At 38.5% G+C, this 24,351-nt stretch overlaps 1 protein-coding gene across 1 annotated transcript in view; it reads left to right on the top strand.

Moving 5' to 3' along the window:
- NBAS (neuroblastoma amplified sequence) overlaps positions 1-24,351 on the top strand; it is a 381,012-nt gene that overhangs the window by 135,058 nt on the left and 221,603 nt on the right. The window contains exons 31-34 of the mRNA XM_026655553.2: positions 191-303; positions 5,693-5,806; positions 19,626-19,739; positions 22,664-22,821. Coding sequence (XP_026511338.1) covers positions 191-303; positions 5,693-5,806; positions 19,626-19,739; positions 22,664-22,821 — 499 coding nt within the window. The remainder of the gene's footprint in view (positions 1-190; positions 304-5,692; positions 5,807-19,625; positions 19,740-22,663; positions 22,822-24,351) is intronic.

The raw sequence follows: 24,351 nt of genomic DNA, 5'->3' as shown, positions 1-24,351 counted from the left end.
GAAATCATGTAAAACTCTTTGTCACATGATGCAGTTTCTGTTAAAAGTTTGACAATCCAAAAGTATAATAAATCACTGTTGTATTGCACTTGACTTTTCTGTCAAATATAAAAAGTTTTATATATATATAAAAAGTAACTTGTCTGAATTTTTTACAGAAGTTTGTAATGTTCTTTTTCTGTTTATTTAGGTGCTGTTTACAACTTATTGTCGACTGCCCCAGTGCTATCCAAGAGGAGCTAGATCTCATTCGTGCTCTTAGCTATCTTGAAGAATTTGGTCTGACAATCTTGCCATTACAAGGTACATTGTATTACTTATGTCCCTTACGTAATGGCTTGGTGGAACGTGACCTACAGTTCATTAGCTGAAATTGTGCATAACTTTAACATGAGTAATCCCAGTGAAGTTAATAAGACTCCATATGTACATACATTTTACTCTTGTGCATAAGTGCTTTGCTGCGTAAGAGTCTTAATATGCTTTCAGTTTGTAAAAGCACTTTGGGAATCCTTTGAGAGGGAAAGACACTGTTTAAATGTAATCTGTTTTCATGAAATTATTTTGAAAAAGTGAGGGGCTTGATCATCATTCCACTGACTGCAGTGGAAAGTACACCTCTGAAATGATGCCCAGAATATTCATACAACATTAATTACCTTGAAAACAACCTTTGAGAGAGTCCTTTTTTTTTTTTATTCTGCAGGGAGTTGCTGTTGAAAAAAGAATAATTTTCTTTCTTAAGCAGATTGCTGTATGGTTTCATATATTCCTATAAAACAAATTGACAGTCAAGGTCAACATTTGCAGTAGATTTCCTTTGGAGAACTCTTGATTTAAAATTGTAAATAGTTTTTTGTGTTTCCCATTTTTTTTAAAGTGGTGTGGAGTTTGCTTTTGTTTTTCCATTGCAAATATTTTTTTAAAAGCTAAATGAAACGGATATGTTTCCATAGGAAAAGCATAAGAACTTCCTATGGCACAGGTTTGAAGGATAAAAAGGCTAGTTGCTAAACATTTCTGTATTCTGCAGTTGAATTCTTCTTTTTCAAGGTGAATTTATTTATTTCGTTCAGATTATAAATGACCTTTCAGTGATATGCACAGTTCTCTTATGCCTGTTTCACTTACTAAAACAGAGTAATTTAAAAAAATTGTATTGGAATATAGTTTTAATATCACCTGTAACATATCCAATTTGCCATAATTACTGTATGTGAAATGAAGCCTGTCATTTTTAATGGTACTGCTTTATCCTTCTCTCTTCAAAATCTTTCGGATAAATTAATCTAGTAAAGGAATAAAAATCTGTTTTAAAGTTTTCATACAGCTGCAAGAAGTTTATACAAGCTAGATGTTATCGTACAGTAATTGAAATATTTTAAAGATGACATTAAAATAGCATTAAGAGTGAGACAGTATTTAGTGCATAAAAGGAAGGAAAGAATTAAAGTTGTGGGTTTACATTCTTAGTGTACTCCGTGCTTGGGAATTGCAGTACACTTTATCAGAACTTCTCAGAACAGTGGAGAGAGGAACACACACACACACACACACCCACACACACACACACACACACACACCCACCACACCCCATCTCCCTCCTCCTTTCCCACCCAATCGTGTGCAGTATCATCTTGCTCAGTAGGATGTTAGTATGCTCTCACAACCTTTCTCAGGCCTGGTCTACACTAACACCCCAATTCGATCTAAGGTACGCAACTTCAGCTACGTGAATAAAGTAGCTGAAGTCGACATACCTTAGTTCGAATTTACCGCGGTTCAGACGCGGTCCACACGCGGCAGGCAGGCTCCCCCGTCGACTCCGCGGTACTCCTCTCGCTGAGGTGGAGTACCGCAGTCGACGGCGAGCACTTCCTGGTTCGACTTATCGCGTCCAGACCAGACGCGATAAATCGAACCCGGAAGTTCGATTGCCAGCCGTCGAACTACCGCGGTAGTGTAGACCTGGCCTCAGAATTTCTCTGTGGCTATGAGCCTAACCTTTAGAGTTATTTTACTTATACCGTTTTGTCTTTTAATTTCATTAGCGTGGCTTTTTTTTTATACTAACTCCGGCTCTTGTGTTCCCCCGTCCCAACTGAACAGTCATCTCTAGTTAATTGCCAAAATGTGTATGAGTCTCGCAGTGTATTTTATATATATTAAAATAGTTGATCATATCTGTACTTCTGGATGTCATCTTCCTCCTCAAATAATCTTACCAAATTTCATTTCCTCTCTCCATATCAGATCTTCTTGAGACAATGGCTCCTGACTCTGCTTTCATCTTTAAAGATTTAATTTTTCACCTCTTTTTTTTTCTTTTTCCGCTGTGCCTCTTTTAGTTTAGTTTCTTTTCCATGTTTTCATTATTAGTTTCCCAATCATCTCTTTCAGTTTGTTTTTCTCTAGCTTTTGTTACATCTTCTTTTCTTTTAATACCTTTCTCAGTCTTTGTCTTCTGTTCCCACTAATCATTCATGTCCACCTTTGCTTGCCCATACTCTTTAAACTGAGTTTAGGTGACCTTGAACTAATGAAAACTAACTAAATTGATCAAGTCCCCAAAGGTCACATTAGGGACCATCTTAGCCCTTCAAGAGTTTGACAGGAGATTTTTAGTGTTGCATGATGACATTGATTGAAAAAAGTCTATCTTAAATGCAAGACCCTGCTTCTAATACTAGCTTGCAAAATACTCATGATACTTTACCATCCCAGCTAAAAAATATTAGTTGCCTGATTTTTTTATTATTTTGTTTTGTTTTTTAAATACTGGGGTAAGTGAGCTAGTAGAATTTTGCAAAGCTCTATTAAAGCAATGTTAAGGTATCCCAAAGGAAACATACTGGTAGTAAATGATTTTGTAGTGTAGAAGCTGCCTGAACAGCATTCTATCATCGTGTGCCAAGAAACACTCTTTCCAGCCTACCTGCCCTGGAGGGTGGTTCAAATGTTTAAAAACATTTACAAATATCCTTGTTGTGAATCTAAAATGCTAACTTTAAGACATTATTTAGTTTGATTATCCATCCATCCGACTGTACCACAAATTTGGACCAAATAAAAGTGTTTTGTTTTGTTTTTTAATCCCACCTGTCCTTTGTTAAAATATTCATCCACCACCTATTGATGTAGTAGCTGAGTGCATCTTATGAAACACAGAATCATAGAAGATTACGGTTGGAAGAGACCTCAGGAGGTCATCTAGTCCAACCCCCTGCTCAAAGCAGGACCAACTCCAACTAAATCATCCCAGCCAGGGCTTTGAAAAGCCGGGCCTTAAAAACCTCTAAGGATGAAGATTCCACCACCTCCCTAGGTAACCCATTCCAGTGCTTCACCAACCTCCTAGTGAAATAGTGTTTCCTAATATCCAACCTAGACCTCCCCCACTGCAACTTGAGACCATTGCTCCTTGTTCTGTCATCTGCCACCACTGAGAACAGCCTAGCTCCATCCTCTTTGACCTCCTGAGGTCTCTTCCAACCCTAATCTTCTATGATTCTTTGGACCCCCCCCCCCTTCAGGTATAGAATCATATAATATCAGGGTTGGAAGGGACCTCAAGAGGTCATCTAGTCCAACCCCCTGCTCAAAGCAGGACCAATCCCAGGTTCTTGAAGGCTGCTATCAAATCCCCCCTCATTCTTCTCTTCTGCAGACTAAATAAGCCCAGTTCCCTCATAAGTCATGTGCCCCAGCCCCCTAATCATTTTCGTTGCCTTCCGCTGGATTCTCTCCAATTCGTCCACAACTTTTCTGTAGTGGTGGGCCCAAAACTGAACACAATACTCCAGATGAGTTTGCTTTAAAGAAGAAGAAAAAAAAATCCCTCCTATCTTCCTTCCCTGCCAACAAGAAGTAGGATTGGGGCCCTCGTCTGTTCTCCCTTCCCCTTTAATGAATCTATTTCTACATTATTTGAATATGACTATGCAGTAAGGATTGAGAGCCATTGAGAGGAGGATTGAGAGCTTCCAAAGTTCCTGCCTTGACTCTTGTGCTGATCTGGCCAGTATTAACAGTTGTTCACTTTAAGGAGCTATACAATTCACCCTTGTTTTTTATCTCCTCAGTCTCAAGAAGACTGACATATTTTACAGATGCAGTCTTGTGTTCAGCTCTTGAGTCCCTGCTATATACATAAAACATAAAAATAACCTTGTTGAATGTATTTGTATGAGAAACAAAATTGCCCTTCTGAATTACTGGCTTTAAAAATTAATGACATGATTATAAAGCTTTTAGGATTTTTAAATATTGTATGTGAAACTTGCTTAAAAACTTTTTTACACTTTTAGGGTAGAGGGCCAAGTTCAAACATTAAGTTCTTAATTTTGTATTATTTTTTTTTTTTACTCTGAAGGGGTGCTGTTTACTGTGTTTCAATCTTAAAATGGGACTCCTTGTATCTTTTAAACTTTATTTGGTAGTTCCATTTAGATTAAGGATGTGATCCTTCTTTCAGTTATACTGTTGTACATCAAGGCTAATTATTGAAGTGAGTAGGGTTACACCAGTGTAGAACTGGTGTAAATTATTGCCTATTCAGGCCCATAAATCCATTAGTTTTTACCTCTAAGTTCTGGGCTAAATTCTGTTCAGTTATGTCAGTGTAATATTTTAATGCAAGTCGAGTTAGTTACAATTTGTACTGGTGTATAAGCAGTTCAATTAAAATCTTGGGGTGTGATTTTACCAAAATGGTCAGCGTTGACCAAATTGCACTTAAGTAAGTGGTAGAACTCCAAAGTTAGGCCAATAATGAATACATCTGAAAGTCCCCATCTTTGATATTTATGAAACTGCAATATTGGCTTGGTGTGTGGTATTACTTTTAATTAGAATGAGAAATACTCTGACAAATTTAACTGGTGCAATCAGTAAATGCAAAGATTTTAATGGTGCCCACTAATGCGTTGTGTTACAGAACCTACAAAACAAATCTGTACTTTTGTTATGTTTCTTGTCTGAAATCTTTACTCTGCTTGACTTAGAAGCTTACCATTTGATTTCCAGAGTCCCCTTATGAAATTTGCAATACATGGCTGCTTTTATGTTGTTCTTATTGATATGTCTGTCTGATGGAGATTTTTCTAATATAAATATAATATGCTAATATTGATTTTTTTCCCCTGCATAGATTAATTTCCTGCTCATTTAATTTAGAATTAAGTAGCGAGGTTTGATGGCTAGTACTCTGTATGTTCTCTTCATAGCTTGTCCAGTAATATGAAACAGACTCATTAGAGTGGGAAGCTTGCTCAAAACAATTTTGAAGGTCAATACTGCTATAAAAATATAAATTTTAGTTTTATATTACAGTGTATAGTTTTATATAAACTATAAACTTTCGTTGTGTTAAACACTTTATAGACTATCAGCATTAAAATATGCAATGTAGTAATTGTTTGCGATTCCTGTTAAAATGTGCCTCTGAAGTCCTAATGTAAATTGCAAGCTTTTCAGGACAGGGGAGATGTATTTTATGTGTTTGTGAAGGACCTTCTGCACAGATAGTCCTCATTAAATTAAAACAAATAATTATAGTACCTTAGAAAATGGGGTGTTTTGTTTATGCAGCATGAGTAAGTGTGCCTGCATTTAAGAAAAAGTTATACATATAAATTAGAGAAAGTTTGCGCATATAATCTCCCTTTAACATATTGTATTTTCTTTTAAACAGTGCGTTTATGTTCTGATCGACTCAGCCTCATCAAGGACTGTATTGCTCAGTTGCCCACAAACTACAAACAGTCTGCCAAGCTCCTGGGACTTGCAGATTTACTGAGAATTGCAGGTAAACTGTTGTAAATGTTAAACTGCAATGCAAGATATGTGTTATGCTCAAGGGCATTTGAGTTAATCATCAGGATGTACTCAAGGATGTCACTAAAGTGTCCTCCGGAGGAGCAGTCTTCAAGGAAGACTGACCTATTTTACAGGTGATCTTGTATTCAGCTGTTGCGACCTTCTTTAATACATAAAATAAGAACAGCCTTGTTTAATTTAGATTTTGAGCCAAAGATCATGTCAAATTTGGATTTACAGGTGAGAATATTTTATGATCCTGAATCAATTAGTATTAAAATTCCAGTAATTTTCTTATCCCTGTCAAGTATGCTAGTTTGATTTAACAACAGTCCTGTTCATGTAAGAGAAGAAAAGTTGTGTGTCACATAAACTTCAGTGTAACAACGTGATTTATCTACAGTTGATTTAGCATATTTTTATGCTGAAGGTAATGTGTTAGGGCTGAATGCTTATTTAAGGTGTTGAGCATCTTGCAGGATTGGACCTGCAGTACAATAGCTGTTCCATATTGAATTTTCTGCTTTTTCAGAAAAGGAAGGCAGTGAATTTGGCATGTTCCCCCAGACTTCTCTGCTGAAGTGTTTTCAACACTCTAATTATGTTTAATGCTAATAATACCTAGAACTTCTATATAACTCTTTTCACGCATAGCTCAATATAGGTGTTGCTATTGGTATTTTGGAGGCATCACTAGAGATTCTATGGTTAGAACTGTGTTGAAGTTTTGGGTGTTGGTTGGGAAAACTAATCTTCCTCCCTGGCTACCCTATACATCGTGCCTCCCACCACCTAGACCAAATCACTGATTTTCCTTTTTCATGTCAGTATTACCTCTTGCATATAGTTTATGCTAAATACTTGTTTAGTTTCTGTTTCTGTTTACAAGGGTATTGGTGTGCATAAAACATATTTTCTCCAGACTTTGAATGTGAGGCGTGTGACCAGCATTTGTTCTGAGGTGGCTTACATAAAGTCTCATGCATCTTGTTGACTTTCTTTATCACTAATGTCTGTATACTAATGCGAGAAGTATGGGGAATAAGTAGAATGAACTTGAAATGCTAGTAAATGAACACAACTATGACCTAGTTGGTATCACGGAGACTTGTGGGATAATACGCATGACTGGAATATTGGCATAGAAGGGTACAGCTTGCTCAGGAAGGGCAGGCAGGGAAAAAAGGGAGGAGGTGTTGCCTTATATATTAAAAATGTGTACACTTGGACTGAGGTTGAGATAGAAATAAGAGACAGTCTTGTTGAAAGTTTCTGGGTAAGGATAAAAGGGGTAAAAAACAAGGGTGATATCATGGTAGAGGTCTACTACAGACCACCAAACCAAGAAGAAGAGGTGGATGAGGGTTTTTTTAAAACAACTAAAAATCATCCAAAGCACAGGACTTGGTGGTGATGGGGGACTTCAGCTATTCATACATCTGTTGGGAAAATAACGCAGCAAGGCACAGATTATCCAACAAGTTCTTGGAATTTATTGGACACAATTTTTTATTTCAGAAGGTGGACAAAGCTACTAGAGGGGAGGCTGTTCTAGATTTGATTTTTACAAATAGGGAAGAACTGGTTGAGAATTTGAAAGTGGAATGCAACTTGGGTGAAAGTGATCATAAAATGGTAGAGTTCACGATTCTAAGGAATGGTAGGCGGGAGAACAGCACAATAAAGACAATGGATTTCAAGAAGGCAGACTTTAGCAAACTCAGGGACTTGGTAGGTAAAATCCTGTCGGAACCAAGTCTAAGGGGAAAAACAATTGAAGACAATTGGCCGTTTTTCAAAGAGAGATATTAAGGGCACAAGAGCAAACTATCCCACTGTGTAGGAAAGATAGGAAGTATGGCAAGAGGCCACACAGGCTTAACCAGGAGATCTTCAATGATCTAAAATTCAAAAAAGAGTCCTACAAAAAGTGGGAACTCGGTCAAACTACAAAGGATGAATATAAACAAATAACACAAGTATGTAGGGACAAAATTAGAAAAGCCAAGGCACAAAATGAGATCAAACTAGCTAGAGACATAAAAGGAAACAAGAAAACATTCTACAAATACATGAGAAGCAAGAGGAAGACCAAGGACAGAGTAGGCCCGTTACTCAATGAGGGGGGGAAAGACGACAACAGAAAATGTGGAAATGGCAGAGGTGCTTAATGCCTTCTTTGTTTTGGTTTTTACCAAGAAGGTTGGTGGCGATGGGACATCTAAAATAGTGGATACCAGTGAAAATGAGGTAGGATCAGAGTCTAAAATAGGGAAAGAACAAGTTAAAAATTACTTAGACAAGCTAGATGTCTTCAGGTCGCCAGGGCCTGATGAAATGCATCCTAGAATACTCAAGGAGCTGACTGAGGAGATATCTGAGCCATTAGAAATTTATCTTTGAAATGTCATGGAAGATGGGAGACATTCCAGAAGACTGGAAAAGGGAAAATATAGTGCCCATCTATAAAAAGGGAAATCAGGACAACCTGGGGAATTATAGACCAGTAGCGTAGCTGGGGGGGTGGGGAAGCGAGGCAGCGGCCGCTCCCCCACTGAGCACAAGTGGTGCCTTGTCAATTTCTTGGTGCCTTTTTAATTTTTACTCACCCGGAGGGAACAGGGGGAGCGATTTAAAAAAAAAAAAAAAGGCGCCACCCGCTGCGGCGCTCTTACTCACCCGGCGGCGCTCCGGGTCTTCGACGGCATTTTGGTGGTGGGTCCTTCGGTGCCGCCGAAGACACCTGGAGCGAGTGAAGGGCCCGCTGCCGAAGACCCGGAGCGCCACCGGGTGAGTAAAAGCGCCGCAGCGGGTGGCGTCTTTTTTTTTTTTTTTTTTGGATCGCTCCCCCTGTTCCCTCCACCTGGCTACGCCACTGTTACAGACCAGTCAGCTTAACTTCTGAACCCGGAAAGATAATGGAGCAAATAATTAAGCAATCAATTTGCAAACATCTAGAAGATAATAAGGTGATAAGTAACAGTCAGTATGGATTTGTCAAAAACAAATTGTATCAAACCAATCTGATAGCTTTCTTTGACTGGGTAACCAGCCTTCTGGTTACGGGGGAAGCGGTAGATGTGCTATATCTTGACTTTAGTAAGGCTTTTGATACTGTCTTGCATAACCTTCTCATAAACAAACTAGGGGAATACAACAAAATGATCTGGACAAATTGGAGAAATGGGCTGAAGTAAATAGGATGAAATTCAATAAGGACAAATTCAAAGTATTCCACTTAGAAAGGAACAGTCAGTTGCACACATACAAAATGGGAAATGACTGCCTAAGAAGGAGTACTGAGGAAAGGGATCTGGGGGTCATAGTGGATCATAAGCTAAATATGAGTCAACAGTGTAACGGTGTTGCTAGAAAGCAAATATCATTCTGGGATGTATTAGCAGGAGTATTGTAAACAAGACACTAGAAGTAATTCTTCCGCACTACTCCGCGCTGATTAGGCCTCAACTGGAGTATTGTGTCCAGTTCTGGGCGCCACATTTCAGGAAAGTTGTAGACAAATTGGAGAACGTCCAGAGAAGAGCAACAAAAATGATTAAAGGTCTAGAAAACATGACCTGTGAGGGAATATTGAAAAAAATGGGTGGTTTAGTCTGGAGAAGAGAAGACTGAGAGGGGACATGAAAACAGTACATAAAAGGTTGTTACAAGGAGGAGGGAGAAAAATTGTTCTTCTTATCCTCCGAGGATAGAGGACAAGAAACAATGGGCTTAAATTGCGGCAAGGGTGATTTAGGTTGGATATTAGGAAAAACTTCCTAACTGTCAGAGTGGTTAAGCACTGGAATAAATTGCCTAGGGAGGTTGTGGAATCTCCATCATTGGGGATTTTTAAGAGCAGGTTGGACAAACACCTTTCAGGGATAGTCAAGATCAGGGGTCGGAAACCTTTCAGAAATGGTGTGCCAAGTCTTCATTTATTCACTCTAATTTAAGGTTTTGCGTGCCAATAATACATTTAAACGTTTTTAGAGGGTCTCTTTCTATAAGTCTATAATATATAACTAAGCTATTGCTGTATGTAAAATAAATAAGGTTTTTAAAATGTTTAAGAAGCTTCATTTAAAATTAAATTAAAATGCAGATCTTGTCAGTTTAGTGTGATCCTTGCCCTTGCTTTTCCTTGCTGAGTTTCCCAATGTCTGGCACGTATTTGGATACGTTAAGCTGCACACAGGCTTCTGAGTGATCTGTTAACCGACTCCGAGAGGGACAGAGGACAGATTTCATGTGTGAAAATACCTGTTCACACAGGTATGTGGATCCAAATGCTGAAAGCACTGCAAACGCAATTTTCTTCAAACAGTTACATTTCACTGGCAGGGACATCCAGCAGGTCAAAATAGAGGCGCCATGATCTCTCTCGGTAGCTTCAAGTGCACTCCGCAGATCTCCAAACTTTGATACCCACAATTCTGAGCTTTTTAACTGATGAGTTGCATTTTGAAATCTTTAACACCCATCCACTGAAATACAGACAAATCCAAGTCGCTTTCGTTGAACTTTTCAGGTTTAATTAGAAAAGAAAGCATTGGGCCAAATTGCTGGAAATCTTGAAATGTGTCAGAAAATTCTGATTCCAGTTCCTGCATGTACATTCCAATCTCATAAAGATCCAGAACCATTTGCCCTGCACCCTGGAGACAGAGGTTGAGTTCGTTTAGGGTGAGCGGTGATGTCATTTAGAAACATGAGTTTACACAGACATTTGTCATCATCCAGTTCAGGGTAGTTTTGTCCTTTTTCCAACAAAAAGGCCTTGATTGCATCAAAACAGTTTACAATGCGCACCAAAACCTTGCCACGACTTAGCCACTGAATGTTGCTGTGACATGGAATGTCATTATAAGCACTGTCCATATCTTCTAGCAGTGCTTGAAACGGTCTCTGAGTCAAAGCAGACTGAGCAACAAGGAAATTCACAATTCGCAGCATTCATCACACTATTTACACTGTATTCATCACGTTATTAAGCTCTGAATTAGAAATTTTAGCACAAAGGTTTTCTTGATGGATGATACAGTGAAATTTGACTGTCGGGTGGCCAATTTGATCTTCAAATAACTTTACAAATCCCTTCTGTTTTCCGACCATGGCAGGAGCACCATCTGTTGTCACACAAAATAATTTTCTGATGTCAACTCCTCGTTCTTCAAAATGGTTTACAAAACTTTCCACTATATCTTCCCGCTTTGTTGTGCCATGCAGGGTTTTTAGGCAACAAAGTTCCTCTTGGATTTCATCGGAAGCACAATATAAATAAATAAATTAATTAAATAAATAAATTAATGGAGATATCCCATCTCCTAGAACTGGAAGGGACCTTGAAAGGTTATCGAGTCCAGCCCCCTGCCTTCACTAGCAGGACCAAGTACTGATTTTGCCCCAGATCCCTAAGTGACCCCCTCAAGGATTGAACTCACAACCCTGGGTTTAGCAGGCCAATGCTCAAACCACTGAGCTATCCCTCCCCCCTCTTGCAACAACTGCCAAACGTGGAACATTGTTTATATCCATGCTCTCATCAACTGCATTGCTGTGTCCTTCAATGCAGTCGTCTGCTTTTCGTTAATGTTTTCTGCCATTTTGCTTACGCGTCGCTCAACTGTTCTGGTAGAGACAGACAGTTCTTTTATTCTAGATAAAGATAAAATCCTATTTGGCAAATCATGGAACAAAACCTCCGAACTGTTGAGAAAAACTTCTTTTATATATTCCCCACCTGTAAACGGCTTTCCATTTTTTGCAATGTACTGTGCAATCTTGTAACTTCCTTCTGTGGCTTGATTTTTACTTACACTTTAGCATTTAAAAACACTGCTTTGCTTCTCATATCCTGCTACTGCCTTTTTGATCGATTCAGTCTTGTCTGCTTCGTCAAGAAAGGTTTTCTCGTGCTTCGTTTGAAAATGTCCTCGAACACTTGATGTGCGACAAACAACACGTTCACAACAGAAAGCACAGACAGCACGGTCCTTCTTTTGAATAAATCCAAGTGTGTCTGTCCAAGAAGGCTGTAATGAACGGACATCTAACTTTGACAAAATGTCAGCTCCTAAGAAAGCACATGTACCCCTCAACTTACAGTGGGGGAAAAAATCGCGACAGATGGCACGCTCAACGTCAAACGCGGTGCACTGTTCCATGTGGCGTGATAGTGATGTAAGCAGCAAATCAGGACTTAAAAATATCCAGTACAGTGGCGCTGGAACAATTTTTAAGGTGGGGGTGCAGAGCTGTGCCCCCTCTTGCCCCTGTCTGCATCCCTCACTGCCCCAGTCTGGGGCCAGAGGGCCACAGCTGGGGGCAGCTGCAGAGCCCCGGGCTGACGGCCAAGACCCCAGGGCGGCAGCGGAGCCCCTGAACCTGTGGCCAGTACCCGGGCAGTGTGAGTGACACTGAAAATCCGCTCGCATGCTGCCTTTGGCACACGTACCATAGGTTGCCTATCCCTGATCTAGATAATACTTAGTCCTACCTTGAGTGCGGGGGCCTGGACTGGATGACCTCTCGAGGTCCCTTCCAGTTCTGTGATTCTGTGATCACCTTTTCAAAGAATACCTCATGATGCAAATGAAAATAAAATACTACATTTTATCAGTTAAATTAATAGAAATGCATCAGTCGTGAAGCATGCCATGTGATAGCACCAACCCTATTGCCCATTGTCTTGTAACATGCTCCTCCTGCCCCTTTCTCTGTTGCACTTTTAAACATTTATAATTCAAAATAATTTCTTGAATATTTACAAGTGCAGTGAGGAGCAGGGGGCATTGCATGGTGTCAGGGAAAAGATTGTGGGTGACTGAGAGTTATGGATGGCTGAATTGGATTGTGGATCCTAGGGGAGGTATAGAAGGGGTAACAGGAAGTACCATCCTGCCTTTTCAGTTTTCCTAACAATAATGTCATATAATGATAAGTTAGGGTAACCTAAACTGTATGTATTTAAAATAATTGTATGCATATGACTTTGTGAGAGTATATATGCATAGATGCACTCTCACACATATAAATAAGTAATAACCATTCCCTAGCTTATTCCAATAAATGACGTGTAGATAAAATTAAATCTCTTCCTCTCCCCCTCTTTCTCCCCCCCCCCAAAAGGCAAGGTTACAGAACTTTGTTTTTGTTTTAACTGTATCACATTGCTTTTTCTATTGTCTACTCACTCACCTAAATGATAAGAGGAAGGAGAAGTACAACCAAAGGAATTTAGATAAAGATAAAAAAGAACATAGTGGATATTTCAGCCATTAGTAGGATTCTTTGTGCATTAATAAATGTTTTCACAGCACACCAGGCAACTCTCAGTGACTTTAGAGATAAAATCTCAAGTATAATAGTGATAGTCACTCCCAAGATAAATATGGAATTTCATGGAAATGAGTTTATTTCAAGAGGCTATCTCACTGAGCAAAACACTGTGCTTTAACAGTTGCTGTGTCTCCTGGCTGAATAAATGTACAGAACTGTGTGTTCCCATGTTGTCATTAATAGGTTCCACTTTGTAATAGCAACAAAACGCTTCAAGTGGATTATTTTGTATATAAAATCACTCTGCATTTGGCTTTATACTTTTATGTCACTGGAGGTTTACAGCATGCCAGTTTGTTTGGTCTTATTGCAATAATGGAGGTCTTTACCGTAGACCTCAGGTATGTTTTTCTAATGAATCCATGCCTACAATTAATACCTTAATTATTAATTTATCCACACTCATTTCTCATCAGCGTTGGAACTTGGTAACATGCTCCAAAACACAACACTTGATTTTTAAGAAAAATCAGGATTAAGAACTTTTGTCTCTTGGGCCTGGTCTACACTACGACTTTAATTCGGATGTAGCTGCGTTAATCCGAATTAATCCTTAACCCGTCCACACAACGGAGCCAGTTACTTCGAATTAAAGGGCGCTTAAAATCGATTTCTGTACTCCACCCCGACGAGCGGAGTAGCACCAAAATCGATTTTGTTAATTCGAATTAGGGGTAGTGTGGCCGCACACCACCGAATTAATGTGGTTAAAATTAATGGGGTAGTGTGGCCGCACACCACCGAATTAATGTGGTTAAAAACCGAATTAATGTGCTTAGTGTGGCCGCGCACAATCGAATTTATACAATCTGTTTCCCAAATTCGAATTATCTAAATTCGAATTAATCTCGTAGTGTAGACGTACCCTTGGGGAGCTACTCATTAGAAAGGAGGCTTAATTGTAAAAAAAAAAAAAAAAAAAAAAAAAAAAAAAAAAGGACTTGAACAGGCTTTACATTCTGTACAGCAGAGGATAACAGTATGTGTTAGCAAGTATGAAGTATTCCGGTGCATTACATTCTGAGTTTAAACATTAGTACTGTTTCAGATGGTTTTGTTATGCTATTTATACCTTTAAACACTCAGAAAAGTTGTTGGAATTTGGAAACTGTTATAAACTAAGGTCTAGATGACTCACAAAGAATGGGCTATTCACAGGATCATATAAATTACCATAGCATATGAAACCCGTGATCCGTCTTGTCCAATCTCTTGTCAGGAACCAGCACAAACTGATTCAGAACAAGGTACAAGAAAATAGGCAGATGTAAAAAATATCTGCCTCCCTACCAAGGTCTCATCCTAATCCCTAATAGTTAGACAATGGTTTAAGGTTGAAATCTTGAGACTTTAATTAAGTTATTTTATATCCCTTCAGGATTTTTGTTAATATTATCTGTCGTAACTGGATATTATCCATACAATGTCCAATCCTTCTTTTTTTTTTTAAATCTTGCTAAATTCTTGACCTTGATAACATCATGTGGTAATGAGTTTCACAGTCTGATTATTCAAAGCTTGGGTTTAAATCTGCCATTCACTAACTCTGACGTGCCTAGATATTGCAGCATTGACTTGAATGAAAGTTGTATGTCCTTGGATTGGGCTCTGCATCTCTTTTTAAAAATATGACAGGGCAAACGAGCTTTCGGTAATTCCATATAATTTTGACATGATCACAACAGCTTTAAAAACAACTAAAATTTGCTCTTTCACCAGGACCTCACATCAAGTTTAAAGTCAGTTGATTTTTATGATCAAATTAATAAACCCTTGCAAAACAGAGATTTAAATAGAAATACGGATGCAGCCTTAACTATAGTGTGTAAATAGAGCCTCTCATGAACGTATCAATTAGGTTGTAAAAGCAAGACATATAGAGCACTTTTGCATCTATCCTCTCTTTATTATTTTATTAGGTTGCCGTGTATCATTAATATGATGAATAGTTACTATAGATCTTTTTAGCTATAACAATATTAACAATGTTATTAGTCTCCTTCAAGTTATGCATTGTAACCTAAAGAGCAGCCCATGCATTCATATTATTTTAAGATATACTAAAAATCAAAACCTATTATTTGAATAATTTTCAGCTTGAAATAAAATGTAGTCTTCCAAATTAATAGGTTTGGTTCTATGGTTCATTAACATTTTAAATAGCATCTATGAACCAAAGCTTTTATTCTGCACAGTAGGGTAAATAGTATGTGCTGTCTATGTTCCACCATTAAAAGAGAATGATTTGGGGAAGGATAGACACTAAGCCAGGGGTGGCATAAGATTCCCTGTACTGGCGTGTGGCAATGTTATGGGAACACACCACTCCAAGAGTAGCAATCCACTGAGGAGTATGTTTTCAGAGAACAAGAGTTACAGGCAAGTCATGTATTCCTCATACTTCCTTTGGGCACTCTTATGGTCTTTCATCAGGTATCTTAAATCAATTAGTAAATCCTAATTAGGCTCACAACACCACCTCAGTAAAATAGGTAGGTAAGCAATATCTCCATTTCACAGGTGAGCAAAGTAAGGGAGTCATGGTGGGGTTTACAAGATGTCACTAATAAATCAGTGGCAAACTTGGGAATTGGAACCGGAGTCCTCATTCCCAGTAACAACAAATGATCTATTTTAGGTAATTATTTAGCCTTGAATTGTTGTATTTGATTGCACACTAGAACAAAAAGATTCAAAATACAAAATCAATCTTGGATAATTGCTTTTAATTACTGTTTGTTTACTGTTACTGAATGTTGTAAAAGCCTGTCTAGACATTGTTTTGTTCTGTCACATGTTGCAGGAGTTGCTTGATGAGACATTAATTTAAAAACAAAACAAAAACATTTTCCATTTAGTTTCTCATTAAATTGACAGTAAAGTTTTTGGAAAAATGTAATTCTGGGAATGGGTGAACTTTTTCTAATTAAAAAATGTTCTGAACCCTTATCCAGAAGTCATACCTATTTTTGAAGATTACCAAGTTCCTCAACTTTCTCATGTTGTTGCCCTTCCCAGTTTCAGCCAAAAGAATATATATCAAAATAGTGCACAGCTGTTCTTGCTGTATATGAAAGAGACACTGTTGTCTAGTTGTCTGAGCATGGGACATGTGACTATTTTATTGAGGAACACCTTTGATCTAAACCCAGGTCTGACATTCTGGGAATTTGGGTGGGTCTGTGCCTCCGTTTCCCTCATCAGAAGACGATTCTGGCTAACTTAGCCAAAATTAATTTCTGGCACTGGAATTATCCTTTATTAGTTGCAATTCAAATTGTCTTGCTTGCTGGATGACCCAGGCTGCCTGAAATGGAGAAGATGTTTTCTTTATATTTTTCAAGTGCTGATGGTTTCCTTCCTTGCCACGAAATCTGTCATCTGCCTGTCATTATGACAATTTGCCTTGAGATGAGATGAGATGCATGACATCCTTTAAGAATTCTGTAAATGCTTCTCAGTAGATTGACCCTCAGTAGTCATGGAGTCAAAGCATACAAGTCCTTATGCTAGGGAGTAGTCCTGAGGAAGTTTCTAAACTCATGTTGTATATACAGGCCATGCTATAGAAATAATAAGTGATACATTTCCAGTTCCTGAATTTTAAATGTCTTTGCTGGATTTCAAACAACACTAACAGATAGGAATAATAGAGTAAAATAAGACACTCATTTTATGATGGCATTTCTCTTACCAACTGTTTTAAAGAAAAATCTTGAATGTCTCATGTCAATATTGCAAGAGATGGGGGACGGTGGGGCTAGACATTAAAAGCTGCTTCATTTCTTTAAGACTTAATCTTAACTTCCAAGTCAGGAACTGTGAAGCAATGGCAGTGAGTTTCTAGGTCTAAATAGAAGAATAAGAGAAGATACTGGAAATTCGTGCAGGGGGTAGGATTTTAATTGGCTTCACTGAGTCAGCAAAAGCCATGTGAACAATGTTCTAGCTGTGCATTGCAGGGGATTTGCTAGTCATGTTGGAGTTGTAACCCTTTGGTATAACAGTGTGCATCAAGATAATGGGAGTTTAAATAGGAGGCAAATTGATACAGGGTACTAAGTACTGTAAGAGAATAGAGAGAGAATGATGCTAACGTACATTTGCACTCTTGTAAAACACGCAGAAGGAGAGCCTATTGCTTCAAAATAAATTAGTCAGCCCCCCTGCCTCCCAAAAAAAACCCTCTAAACCAATAAGACCACTCAAGATCAATTAAGAAAAGAACAGCTCCAATCGTGCCCCTACTGATTTTAAATAGTAATAAATTGCAGTTGATAATTGGTCATGGCAATTTCTGAATAACAACAAAGATCCATTTACTGCACTATTGTTACTCCTTCCTTGGGTCTAATGCTGACACACAAATCTCACAATATAAGTATAATACATTATAAAGCTGCCAAGGGTATGGGGCAGGCACTGGCTGCCTGACAGGTATCTAGGAACATTTCACCGCTAGGACACTGGTTCAAATTTATCCTAGGTAAAAATGACTAAAAGTTGTTTCCATTTAATTGCTGGGCAGTGGCCTGGATGAAAGGAGTTTCATAGCAGTCCAGCTCCCAGTGGGCAAAAATTCACATCACAAAAAACATGATGGTGACTAATTGGCAACAATGTATGGCAGTCTGTCTTAGTGGAGAGGCTAAGGAATAAATGAATATTGAGGTGATGCTACCTTCCAGACCCCAGAGGTGGTCCCTCTGCATCCGGAGCAAAGGCATTTTGGTTGGACAGCTCTGTAAATAGAGTTATAGAGTTTTAGGCCGAAAGGGACCACCAAATTATCTGGTCTGACCTCCTGTATATCACAGGCCACCAACACTACCTCTCACCTGCACACTAAAATTACTGTTTTACTATTTCACTAACTTAAATTAGCCTGAAGTATTAACAAGGAATTGAGTCTCCATGGTTGTCAATCTAGCACAATCAGTACATTTATCTTTATGGGTGTGATTAAAAATAAATAAAAAAGACTAGACAAGCAAGACTTTACCTCTGTTGTTGGAGCCACAGAGTGGAGGGAAAAAATAACCATGGACTTTTTAGTTGTTTTCATAGTCTTAAGTCTACAAGTTAGATAAATTTAACTTTTTAAAATATTTGAAGTTAAATTATTCCAGGGAGGATATGTTAACACAGTGTCTCATAATTAAACTTCAAATATTTAAAAAAGTTCAGATAGCTGCATCAGCACTGAATCCTTCAAATCCTCTGATAACCGGTGAGAGGAAGTAAAGATACAAAACTCGCATTGAAAGAAGCATTTTTTTTTCTGATCAGTCCATCCCTGTAGATCTCACATAAGTTTAAAATATATAGATCAAGATCTTATTCGTGTGTGTGTGTGTGAGAGACTGCACTTTCATGTACAGTTATGGACATATGCTGTGTTCATTACAACTTGCCAAGTGAGGTGAGAAATAGAGGGCCAAAAAAAAAAAAGTGGAAGGAGGGAAGATTATATGCATGGAATATAACTGTGGTTTGGAAAAGAAAATTAGGAATCCTCATATTCCTGATTCCCTTTCCATTTCATGCTCCACCTAGAACATATAGGTAAATTTTCACCAGAATATATGTATGTGGAACGGGTTTTATCTCCCGGACAAGATTTTATAGACACATTACTCTCCCCCTCCCCCCAAAGTCAAATTTTGTTAATCCTGCACTGGCCATGTTTTATTTTACATTTATTGTGTTGCATGGGGACATGCACAATAATCTCTGGTTGCCTAGGGGTGAACAATTGAACAAACTGCAGGACTCAAAGACTTCAGTGAAAAGTTAAACCTTGGACTGTGCAAGTTGTTAATGGAGAGCAAGAGTTCACTGACAGCAATGCAAGCAAGCAGAAGTCCAGGTCATAAAGAATGAATTAGAGCTTCTGTTCCCCTTTGGAGTCATAAGAGATCTTACAGGTGTTAACATTAAAATGATACAGAGAAAAATCAGTCATGCTGTATTGGACACACACATATAGGGCCCTAACATACCTAAAATTAACATTGAAGCACACAGCAGCTCTCTTTGAAAATAAATCCGTATTTAGAGACCTAATTGGTGATTTAAAGACCCTAATTTTAAGCCTCCATTTTTGAAGATCTTTTGTGACCTATAAAATGTTAATTAACTAGACGGTATTTATTTTTTTCAACAAGTGTTTTCCACCTTGTGATATACTTAATACATACTGATGTGAGTTCCTCTAGCAATACATGAATACATGGTTTGGGCACACAATTACCTGTTTCACTAATTAAATAAGTTATGTCTTAGTTTCATCAGGAAGAGGTAGATGTATACTGCATATTTGTAGCATCCAAACCATCAACAGCTTGGAAAGAGAGCCATTTTCATCCACAATATACAGAAACATTCTTGTGAAATGCTGTGCTAATAATTAATTGACTATTGACCTTTGAAATAATTGGTAACAACTTTTCTGACTCTACTTACAGGAGATGACCAGACAGAGAGAAAAGGCCAGGTTTTGATCCTTTTAGTAGAACAAGCTCTCCATTTCCAGGACTACAAAGCTGCTAGTATGCACTGCCAAGAGCTTATAGCCACAGGTGAAGTTTACCACTTTAATAAAAAAAAAAAAAAAAAAAAAAAAAGTCCTCTCCTGAATTTTCTGACATGTAAAATATGTGACTTCAGACTGACTAACTTAACTGGTAGGTCAACCACACTTGGTCTGTGGAAATTAGAATATAGTTATTTAGAATACAGCAAGTGTAGAATGCTATGTTACTTACATAAATCACATGGACTACAGAACATTTAAGCAACAGTCACCTCTGGAAGAATGCAGATTTTCAGTTAAATGAATTCTGTGTGATCAGTCTGCGGGAATTATGTATTTTAATTTAGATATCCTTTATTTTCATGGTAGTGTCTCATAAATCTGTCCCAGCAGGGATTTAGTTTTAATTGTTTCCACAGTGGTTTATTTCCAAATTATTCTTGTGGCGGGAGGAGAAAAGAAATGGTTTTTCATTTATCTCATATGAATCCCCATGTGTGATACATTTGAAATCTTGTTCATTAATGAATATTCATTGAAATACTATTAAAATCCAAAGACCCCTATAGATCCTAGTGGTAAATGCATCAATTTCCATTTTGTGAAGACCCACTGGGCCCATTCATTCTTTAATCCTTTTCTATGTAAATTCTCCGTCAAAACATTAGCACATTACTTCATGAAGTTATGCTAGGATCTGGTTTCAACCTAAAAAAGTTAAATCAATGTAGAAACTTCACAGTATAATGAAAGGCCTATTTATCATATCAAGTGATTGGTTTACTTATAGAAATAATTAAATAGTGAGGAAAGCAGTTATTAGTTATACAGTTGCTCAGGGGTCCTGTTGTATTACCCTGAGAACGTTAGAGACTATATTCATAAGGGGAACTTTTAGGCATCAGGCCGCCTAGTGTAATTCTCAACCCCAGGTTAGTCACCCAGGCTCCTTATACAATGTGTGGGTAGAGTTAGGCACGTTAAAAAAAGGATTCACAGAAGCCAGCACCCTAATAGGGATCCAGCCTCCACCCTTGATTTGGTGGAGTTAGGTGCTGAACTCCAGGCTGGAGGATAGTGCTTCCCTCTGCTCAGGATTCATAGTTGTGAACCCTTTTCTGGAGTTAGGTGCCTAATCCAGGTCAGCCCTTTCTTAAGGGAGGTGGTGGTGGTCCCTTCCTTAAATTATACTAAATAGGCCAGTGGTTCAAGTGCTCGCTTGGGGTGTAGGAGAGCTGGGATCAAATCTCCGGTCTGCTTCTACCCAGGTCTCCTACCTCTCATGTGAGTGCCCTAACCATCAGGCTGTGGAGTGTTCTTGGATGAGTCCTTCAATCTTTCCTATTGAAGCTGTTCCACTTTGTATGAAATACTTAAATATTCATTCGGACAGAGGGTGAGCGTTAATTCATAGGCCAGTGGTTAGGGCGGGCGCTTGCCTGGAAGGTGGAAGCAAGACCCTGCTCTGAATCAGGTACAGTGGGGATTTGAAGCTGGGTCTCCCAGATTCTAGATAAGAGCTTTATCCACTTGGCAATTGTGCAGAAGGCATGACACCAACACAACCTCCTCCACACTGTCTTTTGTGTGGGTTAGATCTGCTAAAAGCATACCTACCAGGGCAGGCTCTGCAGATGAGAGAGACAACGGCACACCTTGTTTGTGAATCCTACCCGGCTTAGGTGTGAGCTAGGTGCCTATCAGTTTGGTGGCGTCTGGACTTAAGTGGCTTTGCTCATGCCCATGTGTGGAGATTTAGATGCCTGGGAATTCTAGGCACCTGCAGGGCTAGGCAGCACTGGAGCAAGAATTTTGTGAATGTCTATGGTGCCTAAAGGTGCCGTTAGGTGCCTTAGTCACTTTTGTTAATCTGGCCCCAGGTAATTTAGTAATAGGTACTGTACAGTTCTTACTTTTTCCATAAACGCACACACTGTGGAACTAAGAGCTCAGTCTTTTGTGTTGTTTAGGGCAGGTCACATGTGGCCTTTTCATTTTTGAGTGGTCTTCCACGATTAAGATCTTCCCCCTGTCAGTTATGCACAGAGCAAGTCCAAGGATTTGGCTGAGGGGTTTGTAAGATCTCTGCCATCTTCAAACTTAACTAATTTTAAGTAAAGTGTGTGTTTGGTGGTGGTGGAGGTTGACATGTCCCCATAATCCCGCCTACAATACGAAAAGTGGATCCCAGTTATTTGTGCTGTTTGTACATATTTGCAAACATTTAAACAATGTTCTATGTTTCCCATATGATCTGGGGCCACTAGACTCTCAGCCACTGGAAGTGATTGTGTGCACTTTGGAGGAGTGTGATTCCTCTTCTGATCCTACCACCCACATCCCATCCATCCAGAAGATAGCTAGTAGAAATGATGGGGCTTCGCGTTTCTCCTTGTCTGCCCAAATCCTATTTTAATTCTTGCAAGTCTAATATGGCTTATGGGAGGGGAAAGGTATAAGTGGAGATCGGGGAATGGGATAACAGAAGATAATCTGCTCCTGTGCTTCTCCTCTGTATTCTCCCATGGTCCTAACACAGAGGAGTTAAATTATGTTATTTTAAAAGACAACACTGATCTTTTGCAGCAGCTGATGTATTCTAAAAATGTTCAGTTTATGCTGAAGCAGTCTGGTCTGATTTTTCTTAACATGGTGTCACTAAGGACAAATACACATGTATGGACACACACACATGACCATGCACCATATTGGTACCTAGAGTATATATAATGTTAGGTAGCTGAATTCCAGGATTTTTTCCTTACTACTAAGTGTCTGTCTGTCTGTGTCTCTCTCTGTCTCATGAAAAGTTGAGAATTCAACAAGCGAGGCTATACTATCATCTGATTATTGATGATGATGTAACCTTTGGCCATTGGAGAATGTTGATTTTTTTCCCCTCAGCACTCCCACAATTAGATTATTGATTTTATGTGACTTTGCTTGGTAATCTTTTTGTTCCCTTTGCAGGCTATTCTAAAAGTTGGGAGGTATGCAGCCAATTAGGGCAATCAGAAGGCTACCACGACTTGAGTACTCGGCAGGAGCTCATGGCTTTTGCTCTGACACATTGCCCTCCAGGTGCCATAGAGTCACTGCTGGCAGCAAACAGTTCTTTGCAGACTCAGGTAGGATCCATTTCTGTAAACTTTTCCTACATACGCTGTGAATACTTATTTTCTGAAACAGGGGTAACTCTTTTGTGTTCCCCCCCCCCAATATGTCTTATCAATTTTCTATATTTTTTTCTACCTTACATTTTATATCTGAACAGTTAAATATTGCTTTTATAATACATTTTCTATAATCAATAGATAAGAATGCAGTTTCTTTTTTGTTATAACTAGTACTGTTGGATGGGTACTATAGCCTCAGAGGTTTCTAAAATGCAGCACTGTCTGGCATATTGTTGACAGAATACTCTGTTCCAACTCTGTAGTACATTTGATTGGGATGTACAAATGCATAATTCTTCTCTATCAGTTCTTCAGCTTCTATAAGGATTTTGTGCATTGTACACAGCCTCATTTGTACACAGTCTCTTTAAATGCCCACTGCCTGTTCCAATGTTTTCTGCAGGTTCTGCCAAACATACAGTGAAATCCTGGCTCAATTGAAATAAATAACAAAATTCCCATTGACTTCAGTGAGGCCATGATTTCACCCAGAATGGTTTTAATTATTTATAATGAGGATTTAAGTCTTGATCCTGCTATTAGCTCTTCACAGGATCAGGGCCCTAAATATCAATTTCATTATGTATGTAAAATCTGTAACTATCAGATATCTCATTATATGTATTTGAGAAGATTACTAATGTATGTATTTGAGAAGATTAGCATAAATGCTGTGCAGTGGTTGAGTAAGTCAAAACGTTTAATTTCCATTGAGGTTGACCCTAGTTTTGCCAATGTGCACAGAGTTTTTCTGAATTGTTTCATATAGGGTACATTAGGGGAAATAGAATTTTGTACTCTGAAAAGTAACTTCTTACAAGTTACATTGTATAGATTCCATTTATTCATCTGTCCCCGTTCCATACTGTCTTGCAGTCAGCAGAAGGGCTTAAGCTGGATCTCCCTTGTTAAAAAACCAGAGGGGAAGCCAGCGGGACATTCTCTGTGAAGGCTCAGAGACTCTGGAATTTGTATCCCTCTGGAGTCTGAAATAATCCAAAATTGGTAACCTTCCAGGAACAGTGCAAAAATAGGGATTGGATAGGGTTATTGGAGAGGGCTGTGGGTCTGCTGTGGGTTTTTTGTAGGTGGCTGACTGGCTGGCAGAGTTCCTGTTTGAATGCTGCTAATTATTATTATTATTATTATGTATTATTATTAATGTGTTACGGTGCATAGAGCCTTGCATAAGTGTCATTTTATTATTGTAGTCTAAATTAATTAAATACAGAAATTTATTAATAGTAATTCATATTGGGCTCCAAAGTCCCACTCAGAATTGTGTTGGTGCAGTACAATAACACAGGAAGGCATTGTATTTGTTCTTAAGAGCTAAGAATGTAAAAAATAGGGGGGAAAAAAACCCAGGTACAACACAAAAGTTATGTGGTTAGGCTGATTACAAGCACATCTCATTTTTCTTTCTGAAAATTGTTTGTATATTTGTCTTATTTATATTACAAGAATGTATTTTTAAGTGTT

This window comes from Terrapene carolina, unplaced genomic scaffold (assembly GCF_002925995.2).
Source record: "Terrapene carolina triunguis isolate 2854851 unplaced genomic scaffold, T_m_triunguis-2.0 Scaffold42, whole genome shotgun sequence".
NCBI lineage: Eukaryota > Metazoa > Chordata > Testudines > Emydidae > Terrapene > Terrapene triunguis.
The sequence above is the reverse complement of the archived record's forward strand: the minus strand, read 5'-3'. Positions and strand labels throughout refer to the sequence as shown.